Source organism: Mus caroli, unplaced genomic scaffold (assembly GCF_900094665.2).
Source record: "Mus caroli unplaced genomic scaffold, CAROLI_EIJ_v1.1 scaffold_8181_1, whole genome shotgun sequence".
Classification (NCBI taxonomy): Eukaryota; Metazoa; Chordata; class Mammalia; order Rodentia; family Muridae; genus Mus; species Mus caroli.
In genome coordinates, this window is record NW_018391533.1 from 65870 (window position 1) to 76328 (window position 10459).

At 39.8% G+C, this 10459-nt stretch overlaps 1 protein-coding gene across 1 annotated transcript; it reads left to right on the forward strand.

The window, feature by feature from the left end:
• Positions 1-9: 9 nt before the first annotated feature.
• On the forward strand, positions 10-10099 carry LOC110289233 (serine/threonine-protein kinase greatwall-like; the record flags this gene model as incomplete). Its single annotated transcript, XM_021155375.2, has 4 exons — positions 10-386; positions 4485-4622; positions 9285-9424; positions 9995-10099. Coding segments are annotated over exons 1-4 (566 nt in total), but the record flags the coding sequence as incomplete, so codon positions are not given.
• Positions 10100-10459: the final 360 nt, after the last annotated feature.

Here is a 10459-nt window from a genome sequence, read left to right on the forward strand (position 1 = left end):
CTCCTTCCGGCAGCGCCGCCGGCTCCGCCTAGCGCTCCGCAGACTGCGCCCAGCAGTGCCGCCGGCTCCCACCCGTCGATGCCTGCTTACAGGGAGCCGGCAGAGCGCAGACGCGCGGTGACGTCACGGGAGGCGTCCGGCGTAGGCGAAACCTTTTGAATCTATCTGGCGGGAGTTGCTGCTGCAGGGCGAGCTGTACAGCAATGGAGTCCGCCTCGGCAAGTGAGGAGAATGAAAGAGGTGCGGCGATAGAGGAGTGCGTGAGTAGGATCCCGGTACCAAGACCACCCTCCATTGAGGAGTTCACCATAGTGAAGCCCATTAGCCGTGGTGCATTCGGAAAAGTGTACCTGGGACAGAAAGGCGGCAAGTTGTACGCAGTGAAGGTAGGCAGTCAGAAGCGAGAAGGTCTTAAATGGTCCTCCCTCGCGGACCTCCCTTTTGAGTTGTTGAACAAACTCTGGAGCTGCTGGACCACTAGCCTGGAATGCCCGGCTTACAGAAGCCTGCACAGTCCTGCTTGTTGACTGTTGGCGTTTGGGCAGACAGCAGTGAGCAGGTGTCTGTCTGTCCTTTCCCTTGCCCTGCCCTTCTCTGTATCCTGAGAATCACTAACCCAGTGAAAATAGCAAAACTTAACCCAACTGTGTCCTGGCCATTGTTAACAAATGAGAAAACTGCGACTGAAGGCAGAGGCTAGAAGCCACACCTATGATTCCTGAGTCATGTTTCAAATCAAAAAGGCCTTAAGTACTTGTTGGTTATGTTTTCCTTGTTTGATATACATAATAGCCGAAATCTTGCTATCACAAGCAAGATTGGTTTGTAGACAGTTCAAATCTCACTCTTACCAAAAGGAAGCTGTATTATATTCGAATTTTCTGTGACAAAATTTATATTGTGAAAGTTTTTAATTGTAGTATTATTTATTTAATGTATCCCCTGGATTTTGAGTTTGTTTTGCTTTTTTACTAACTTGAGCTTCACCTGGACTAACTTTGATACTTTGATTACGTTTGTAATAGTCACTTTCCGATGATGTTTTAATTCCAACTCTTTGATAATAGATTACTAAGCAGGAGCAAGTGATGTAAAACCAAAATTTTTGCTTCTCAAGATTTCCATCGTGATATGTAAGCTGTAAGGTCATTTATAGAGCAAGTAGAAATGTGTCCTAAATCAAGCGTTTCTTATCTATATGTGATCGTAAAAACAGTCAGTGTTCACTTAAAATTGTTCTATCCACCCTTGCTTCTCATTACTACTTTGTAATGAGAACATTACATTGTAAACATGACAAAGGAGGCCACTGGCTGGTTCAGATTCCTGGTACCCAGTGCTTGGAGACTAGCACACAGCTAAGATAAGCAGCCCCTTCACCTGACTACCTAAATGACCCTCCTGCCTTGCTTCTTTCCCTTTAATAGTACCAATGTCACCTCTACCCTTCAGGCCAGAAACTTGAGTCGCCCTTATATATTTCATCTATACACCACATACCCTTTGTTCCTGTTGTCCCTCTGGAAAAACGTTCTTTTGTTTTTGTTCTGTTTTGCTCTTTTCATTCACAAGTGAATTTCTCCCCCACTTATTTGTTCAGTGATGACTTTTGTAAATTAAATAGTATTGAAAACCAGTTTTAAGGAATAGTTCCATAGCCCAAAAAATGACCTTTTTGCCTATTCACAGTACCTCTTCCCTTAATATTCCAGCAGGTAACTACTATCCCTCTCCTCTCTCTTCTCTCTCTCTCTCTCTCTCTCTCTCTCTCTCTCTCTCTCTCTCTCTCTCGTTGACAGTCCCAAATAGCCTCAGACATATGATGGAACTGAGCATGACTAGCCTTAAATTACTGATATGTATGGCTCCATCCCCTAAGTGAAGAGATTACAGGCATGTACCAACAAGCCCTATGTACTAACTCACCTTCTATCTCTGCAAGATTGCCTTTTCCGGATAGTTCACATAAATGGAATCATACAATGTATGGTCTTTGGTGTCTTCTTCTTCCTCTTCCTATTCTTCCTCCTCCTCCTCTTCCTTTTTCGTTTGCCTGGTAGTTTGAGGCTCATCAGGCTTTAATTTCTGTACTTAGTTGGTTGGAGTAGTTTCCCAACTAGAATCATTAACTTTACTTTTAATCCATTCTTTAGGTTGCAGTTTGCAGGCCAAAATCCAGGGTCCTTAAAAAGTCAGTCAGATTCCCAATTTTTGGCCCTTGCTCTCTACTTTATCTTCCACATAACCTATGTTAAAGCGACATCCTGGCAACTAGCTGGTCCCTCAAAGCCGTGACTCATTTCCACACCTCAGGACTTAAGGTTATTCTGGTTCCTTCTTAACTGCTTTTGTTCCACCTTTCTCTGCTTTTCAGCCATTGTTTTGTTTTGAGGTTTACTTAATTCCCCGGAAACCTTCTCTGATTTTCCAAACTCAACTCACTGAAATTGTTACTTTGTATGTTGCTGAGATATTTTATTAAATGCTTTAATGAGTGCCTGTTTCTTATGGTAGTAATAAGCATTCCAGTATTTTTTTATTGGTTCTTTATGAGTTCCTCATCATGCGTGCCAATCCCATATTCCTCTCCCCATCCCTTTATATCCACCTTCCATCATTGCACCAACCCTCCAAAAGAAAACAAAAACATCTCATTGTGGAAGCTGTAGTGTGTCCCACAGTATAGCCTTTTCCCACACTTCTTTACTTGCAAATGGTCATTTCGAGGACTCTGGCTTCTGCTACACTATCAATATTGGATCTTCACCAGGACCCCTCCTGGATATCCTGTTGTTGCCCTGTGTCATGGAAATCCTGCAGCTTTGAATCTGTAAGACCAGTCCCTTCGCATGCTACAGCAGTTCATAGGTGGTGTAGATGTTGGGGTGAGACAAATCAAAATCCAGATTTGGGTGGTAGCTTAGCTGGTTAGCCCAGCAGCTCTCCCACACCCACACAACCAGGACAGACTCTCCAGTACTGCCCCAAGTAGTGGACAGCTCAACTACTGCCCAGACTGGCAAGAGAACAGAGCCAGCTCTCTCACTCTCAGGCCTTCTGAACTGGCTCACCCTCCCCACACCACCAGGGCCAGCTCTGTTGTGCTACCCAGGGCTCTCATGGCCTTGGGACCAGCTCTACTGCTTGTTGTAGGTGGCAAGAATCACAGTATTTTTTTTTAAATATATTTTCACTAATTCTTTGAGAATTATATAATCCCAGTGTTACTATGTCATTTAATGCTCCAATTTTAGCATATAGTTTTGTTTCTAAGCCAGTTTAGCTTGAAACTTAAAAGGTGTAATTTGGCCGGATATGATGGGCACACACCTATACTCCCAACACTTGTGAAGTGCATGTGGTAGAATTGGGAATTCGAGGGCAGCCTCAGCTGTATATTAAATTCAAAGCCAGCCTCAGATACATAAGGATGGTGATATAGTTCAGATATTTCTGTAAGGCAGAATTTAATTTGTGGGGTTTTTTTTGTTGTTGTTTTTTGTTTTTTTAAGATTAGAATCTTGTTCTGTGGTCCAGGCTTGCCTCAGTCTCCCAAATACTGATATTACAGTCTTCTTCCAGAATGACCATTTCTCATCACTCATGAAATAAACAGGCTTCCAACCTTCAAAATGGGGTAGCTCTCTTTATGTATTAGCATTTTGGCTGACTATGTATGTGTGCACCATGTGTATGTCTGGTACACAAGGAGGTTTTAAGAGGATGTTGGGTTCCCTGGAACTAGAGTTACAAATGGTTGTGAGACACCATATGGGTACTGGGAACTAAATTCAGGTCCTCTATAAGAGCAAGTTATTTTAAGCATTCAGCAGTCTGAATCCAGCCCCCAACATTTTTACTCTATTCCCATCTAGCAAAGAGTAATCATATGTACGTGAGTGTGCATCTCGTGTATGGAGGTCAAGGTGTTCTAGATGTCTTGGAACAGGAGTCACAGGCAGTTGTTAGCCTTCTAATGTGGGTGCTGAGAAGAACTTGGATCTTCTGGCAGAGTAACACACTCTTAACTACTGAAGCGTCTTTCCAGCCCCTGACATTTTTACTCTGTTCCTAAGAATGAGAAGCTAAAATATATATGTGTATGTTTACATGTAAACATATATTGATATTCACTTAACTAATTAACTGGTTATTGGATGGGCTTATTAGAAACATTATTATCTTTTGACTTTGTTACAATAAAATTTTCATACAAACATACAGATCTGTCAGGCGTTAATTCATTTTCTTTCTGAAGTGCATGGTACTTTGCCAAATTCCAACACAAACAGTGCTTTCTTGAAAACGTTTTTTAACTTGTTTCACCATCTGAAATATTTTTCTGGCAGTTTCCTGATGTCAGTCAGATCTAAATGACATCTGTATATTTTCTCTTTCTTAGTGTTTTTATGATGTCGACTTTGAAACTTCTGGACATATTTTAATGAGAGTAAATGTGTCTCTTGACATGTTATCTATTATAGGTTGTCAAAAAGGCAGACATGATCAATAAAAATATGACTCATCAGGTACAAGCTGAGAGAGATGCCCTGGCACTGAGCAAAAGCCCTTTTGTTGTGCATCTGTATTACTCACTGCAGTCAGCAAGCAACGTCTACTTGGTGAGTGAACAGCTTTGTACTCTTGATTCAGTAGTCACTGAACCCAGTGATCTAGAGCATAGTATTTGTGTTAAGCATACTTGCACATGAATTCCTACTTTGGTGCTTAATGATCTTGACCAACTTACATGTTGTTTTAATGAGAAAAAGCCAATAGGTTGTAGTTATACATATGGGAGTGGGGGGAGATCCATTTTTAAGGAATCTGACCATTAACTGTTAGTAGGTAGCAAATCCAAACCACAAGGTTGACTGTTGTTATTCTAGAGACTGATGAAAGATTAATGCTGCCATTTCTACAAGCCCTCTGAGGGCAGGCTTCCCTTTACTTTGAGGATTTTAACCTTTTCTTCTATTAATAGCCTTCAACGGATTGTGATCTATTGACATTTTGGAGAATAATGTGCTTTATCAAAGCCTACTAATTTAAAGTATACCTCATCTAAATAAATACTTTAGGCAAATTATAAAAATGATAGTTGTTCTAAGAACTTGCCTGGTACCTGATGATTTATTCCATTCCAATCTTTAATAAACCTTCAAGTATATTTAGACTGGTGTTAAGTATGGTATAAAGATCTAATAAGATAGAAATTTTGGAAAGGAAGAAGGTTTTGTAGCATAGTGCTGAGTACTTTTTTACTACACCAAGATGAATTTACAAGGCAATTTTCTTTTTCTTTTTTTGTTTTTTTTTTTTGTTTTTTTTTTTGTTTTTTGTATTTTGTTTTTTTGAGACAGGGTTTCTCTGTATAGCCCTGGCTGTCCTGGAACTCACATGTAGCATGGCCTAGAACTCAGAAATCCGCCTGCCTCTGCCTCCCGAGTGCTGGGATTAAAGGCATGCACCACCATGCCCGGCTTTCTTTTTATTTTTTAACAAGCCACAGTTCAGATGAATGGCAAGTGGAATCATACAGTAAGCCCTGTCTGTTTTCTCTGAAGGCAGCAGACAACATAGAATCCTTTTGATAACATAGAATTCCAGTATTTGGTCATGAATTTGACCATTCCTTTGATTATATTGTTAATGAAACTGTTTCAGGTCTTTGTCTGGTTCTGTTTTCTCTAGTCAGGTGAATTTCAGTACTAGGTGGTAATGAACTCCAATGCTGAAGATGATACCTGTTGATTCTAGGGAAGTAATTTTGGTGTGAGGATACAAATTTGGGTATTCACCTCCAAAGCAAAGTTAAATGCTGTGCAAGATGGCACAGATCTATAGTATCAGCACTTAGAAGGCAGAAGAAGGAAGATTGCAAGTTCTAGGCCAGCTGGAGCTATATAGAAGACCCTACCTAGAGAGAGAGAGAGAGAGAGAGAGAGAGAGATTAGAGAAATTGATTTCCATCTTCTAAGCCAGTGTTTGCAAACCACTGTGACCCATGACCAAGCTAAGAAGAAGCTTTGTAATCCTTTTTTTTTTTTTAAGCTTTGGGTTTAGTCCCCAGCACCAAATAAACTGGGTGTGGTAGTATACACATTTAATCCCAGCACTGAGGAGGTGGAGGCTAGAAGATTAGGAGTTACAGGTTATCCTCAGCTGCAAAAGAAGTTTGAGGCTACCCTGAAGACAGAAGACCTTGCTTTTAAAAATGCACTGGAGTGGGGGGAAAAATGTTAAAGACTACTATTTGAAGTTGGGAAAGCTCAGTGGATAAGAGTTCTTGCTGCATACCCATGAGGACCTACAACCGTGATCATAAACACCCCAGTAATACCAGTGTTATCGGGTCACAAAGACACAAGATTGCTGAAGCTTGCTGCTCACCACGCTACCTCCAGATTCAGTGAGAGAGACCTTGTCACAGAATAAAGACAGTGATGGAATAGTATTCCTAACGTCCTCTGGTCCCTATGCACATACCACACAATACCAAGAGAAGATTTCTGATACACGAAAATTACAGTGAACTTGGAGTTTTAGTCAGAAGGTAAAGTTTGATTAGAACCTAATCACATTCTTTTGTTTATGTCATCATTGTGTTTGGCAGTGTCAGAATGGCTGAGTGAAACAGTTGTACTAGAATCCCACAAAGATTAAATTTTATTATGTGGCTCTTCACAGAATAAAAGGTAATATCCTTGAATGCTATGTCCAAAGAAGGTAGAAGTTGTTACCAGCCTGGACCAGACGTTTCTAGGTTGTTGGCATCTTGCTCCAGGAATTAGAGAAACACAGAAATAGCCAAGTAACAAGTTTTATTCAAAGCCACAGTGAATGGGCAGTTGAACAGGAATAGCAGACAGAAATCTGCTCCAAAGCCCTTCAGTGCTACCTGGGTCTTCTAGGAGGAAGAGGAGTTGACTACTTGGGGAGGGACTTGGGGAGTTTTCTGTTTGATTGATAAGCTTGGGTAAACTGTGGTCCACTCTGCATGTCATTTTCTATGATGCATCTGATTTTAATTACATATATGCCCAGTTATGCATAGGCATACGATCATAAATAGAGCTTTTCCCTTGACAGTTCATGTTTAGACAGTGCATGTCTAGTGCAGACTGAACAGGCCCACTACCTCTGCTTTCAGGATATGTTTCAAGATGTGTTTGACCACAGAGAGTTAATAAGGTCTGCTAGGGAGGATGGGTCAGGGTGACCCAACTGCTTTGTTTGGAGAGGGGATGTACTTGCAGCTGAATGCAGATGGGGCTGGAGCCAGACATGACCCTGGATTGGTAAGCTATCTCTCTGCTTGTCTGCCTCTGCTTAACCCTTTAATTCTTCTTGAGGTCTCCAAATGCTTTTACGGCACCCTATTTTGCATGTTTGTATGTAAAAACCATGACTGTGACTGATTGAACTTCTTGGTATCCAGTAGCTTTCAGTCCTATTACAACAGTGAGTGGTAGATGTGTTTGCTTAACGTGGAGCTTTTTGTTTTTACTATAGAGTTACTATAATAATTAGACAGCTATAATATTTCTTTTTTGTTGTTGTTGTTTTTGGCTTACTGTTTATATGTGGTACTGGGGCCCAAACCTAGGGCTCCACACATGCTAGGGAAGAACCCTGCCACAGAGCTATATCCCCAGTTCTATTTCACTCATTCTAGACATTTAATAACAGACAATGTCTTACCTATCGTATCTAACTTCATTATTGGTTTAGATTCTTACATCTTGGTGCTATAAATGTGGTCCATAAACAAATAATGTCAACACTATCTAGGGCTTTATTAGAGATCCAGAGGCCTGAAGATATAGCTCAGTGGTAGTGTGCTTGTCTAATGTCCACTAGAGCCTGGGATCAGTCTCCAGGTTTTGGGGAATGGAGGGCAACTCAAAGATTTAGAGTCTTCTCTGAGTGTCTGCTGGTAGCCATCACTGAAAGGGGAGCAGCACTTTGATACTTCTACCCAATATTCTTAATGTGAAATCATGAGGAAATAACCGAAAACCTCAAATTAAAAAGCTGCTTCCTGTAAATAGACCTGTTTTCTTCAACATTTTATTGTGAAAGATGCACAGATACAAAACACTGGACATAGGCTCCAGATTAGAGAAATGGAGAAATGTAGCAAAAAACTTGTTTTGTGGTCTTGTATTTACTAGGACTAGGAGGAAAGCTATAAAAAACAATATTGAGATGGTCATAGAAATCTAAATATATACTACATATTAGAATCTTATTGCTCTGTACTTGCAGAAGGCTGCCTTACTCAGCAAGTCAGGCGTCACAGGACAAGCCCACAGTTTTGGCACTTGAAAGGCAGCAGAATACCCTGTCTTGAAACAAAACAAAAGTTCAGGGTAACAGTACATTAACTTTTATTATCAAATTAGTCAGCAAAAATAGAACACTAGCCAGGTGTGGTGTGTACCTGTGACTGCAGAAATAAAAAAGCCAAGGCAAGAGGAACTGTGGAACCGAGGAGTTCAAGACTAGCCTGAACAGCATATTTATTATACTGTAGACATTAATATGTGTCTTAGGGTTTGTAGTGCTGTTATAAAACACCATAACCAAAAGCAACTGGGGGAAGGAAAGGGTTTGGGGGCTTTCATGTCCTAAGTTACATATCCACTGAAGAGAGCTGGAACCTGCAGATAGGAGCTGATACAGAGGCCATAGAGGGGATCTGCTTACTGGCTTGCTCCTTGGGGTTTGCTCATCTTGCTTTCTTATTGAACCCAGGATCTCCAGCCCAGGGATGGCAGTACCTACAATGTGCTGGGCCCTCCCCCATCAATCACTAAGAAAATACCCTATAGGCTTATTGGGGCATTTTCTCAAATGAGGTTACCTCCTCTCAGATGACTCTAGCTTATATCAAGTTGACATAAAAACTAGCCAGGACAATTCATAATATTAACATTAAATATGTGAGGGAGAAGAAACCAGATATGGCCCACGCTAAAAATTTGTGAACTGAAATGTTGGCAAGTGAGAAGTAATTCTAATAGTCTTAGAACTTTTGTGTAACTGACCAGTTTAATTTTTCACCAGAAAAATAGTAAGAAACCAGGATTAATGGTGCATGCCTATATAATCCCTGTAGTTGGAAAGCTGGGGCAGGAAAAAAAAATTTTTTTTATCATTCAGGTGCATAAGTGATAACACAAATAAAAATAACTTTTAGTGTAACTATTTTAAACAAAATAAAACTAATGCCTACACACTATATATTTCAAAAATATTTTTAAATTCTCTTTTGATAGATAATGGAATATCTTATTGGTGGAGATGTCAAGTCTCTCCTACATATATATGGTTATTTTGATGAAGAGATGGCTATAAAATATATTTCTGAAGTAGCATTGGCTTTAGACTACCTACACAGACATGGAATCATTCATAGGTAAGACCGACTTTTCTATACATTGTTAAAGAGATTGTGTTTGAACCTTTAATATATGCAGAAAATACTTGCTTACATACAAGACATGCCGAGTTTACCTACAGCACAGTTGTAATATATACGTAGAGACTGTATTAGCTCTTATTTAATCTCCCTATATTTTGTTAAATATTGCTTCGAACATAAACACAACATTTTAATTAAAGATTATTAATATCTTTCCACTCCCATACCACCATACAACAGTTACAGAGTTTGTGGTCCCACCTTTCATCAGATCAGAGAAAGGTTAAATGGCTCTGCTCTATTAAAGCTTAAATCATGCCTTCCTTGAAAGAGGTGGACATAAATTTGCACTGGTAGAAGGATACAAAATCTAGTATTGAACCACACAAATTTTTGTAGATTCCAATATGTAACAGATATTTCTGAGAGCTGTTTTCTCTAAGTTTATTTTAAAGGAAATAACTACAGTTATCTCTTGTAATTCCCCCCCACTTTACATGGTATTTTAACATCAAAATTACTTTTCTCAGTATCTGTTTGGTTTTTTTGTGTTTTTATATTCAGGGATTTGAAACCGGACAATATGCTTATTTCCAATGAGGGTCATATTAAACTGACAGATTTTGGCCTTTCCAAAGTTACTTTGAATAGAGGTAAGAATGATAGCAGGTAAGTGCCTTTTTAAAAACCCAACAAACTTTGAGACTTTCATTACCTTTTTTTTTTTTTTCCATACTTGATAAAATGTGATGGCTGTTTGTTCTGAGATAGGCTGAAAATGAGTATGTAATGTTGGTTTTGTCCCATTAAAAGAAGAGTTGGGGTGTGTTAGCATAATGTTTGCTTAAAATGATCCAACCCTAGAACAGAAAAAGAGGAGGAGGAGAAAGAGGAAACAAACAAGTAAAAGATCTTCTTGGATGGTCAGAGGTCCTTAAAACTCCTTAGATATTTAAAAATGGAGCTGCCAGCCACTGTTCTCTTTATCAGTGCTGAGTCAGGATAGATATTTAAGCATGAACTGACTAA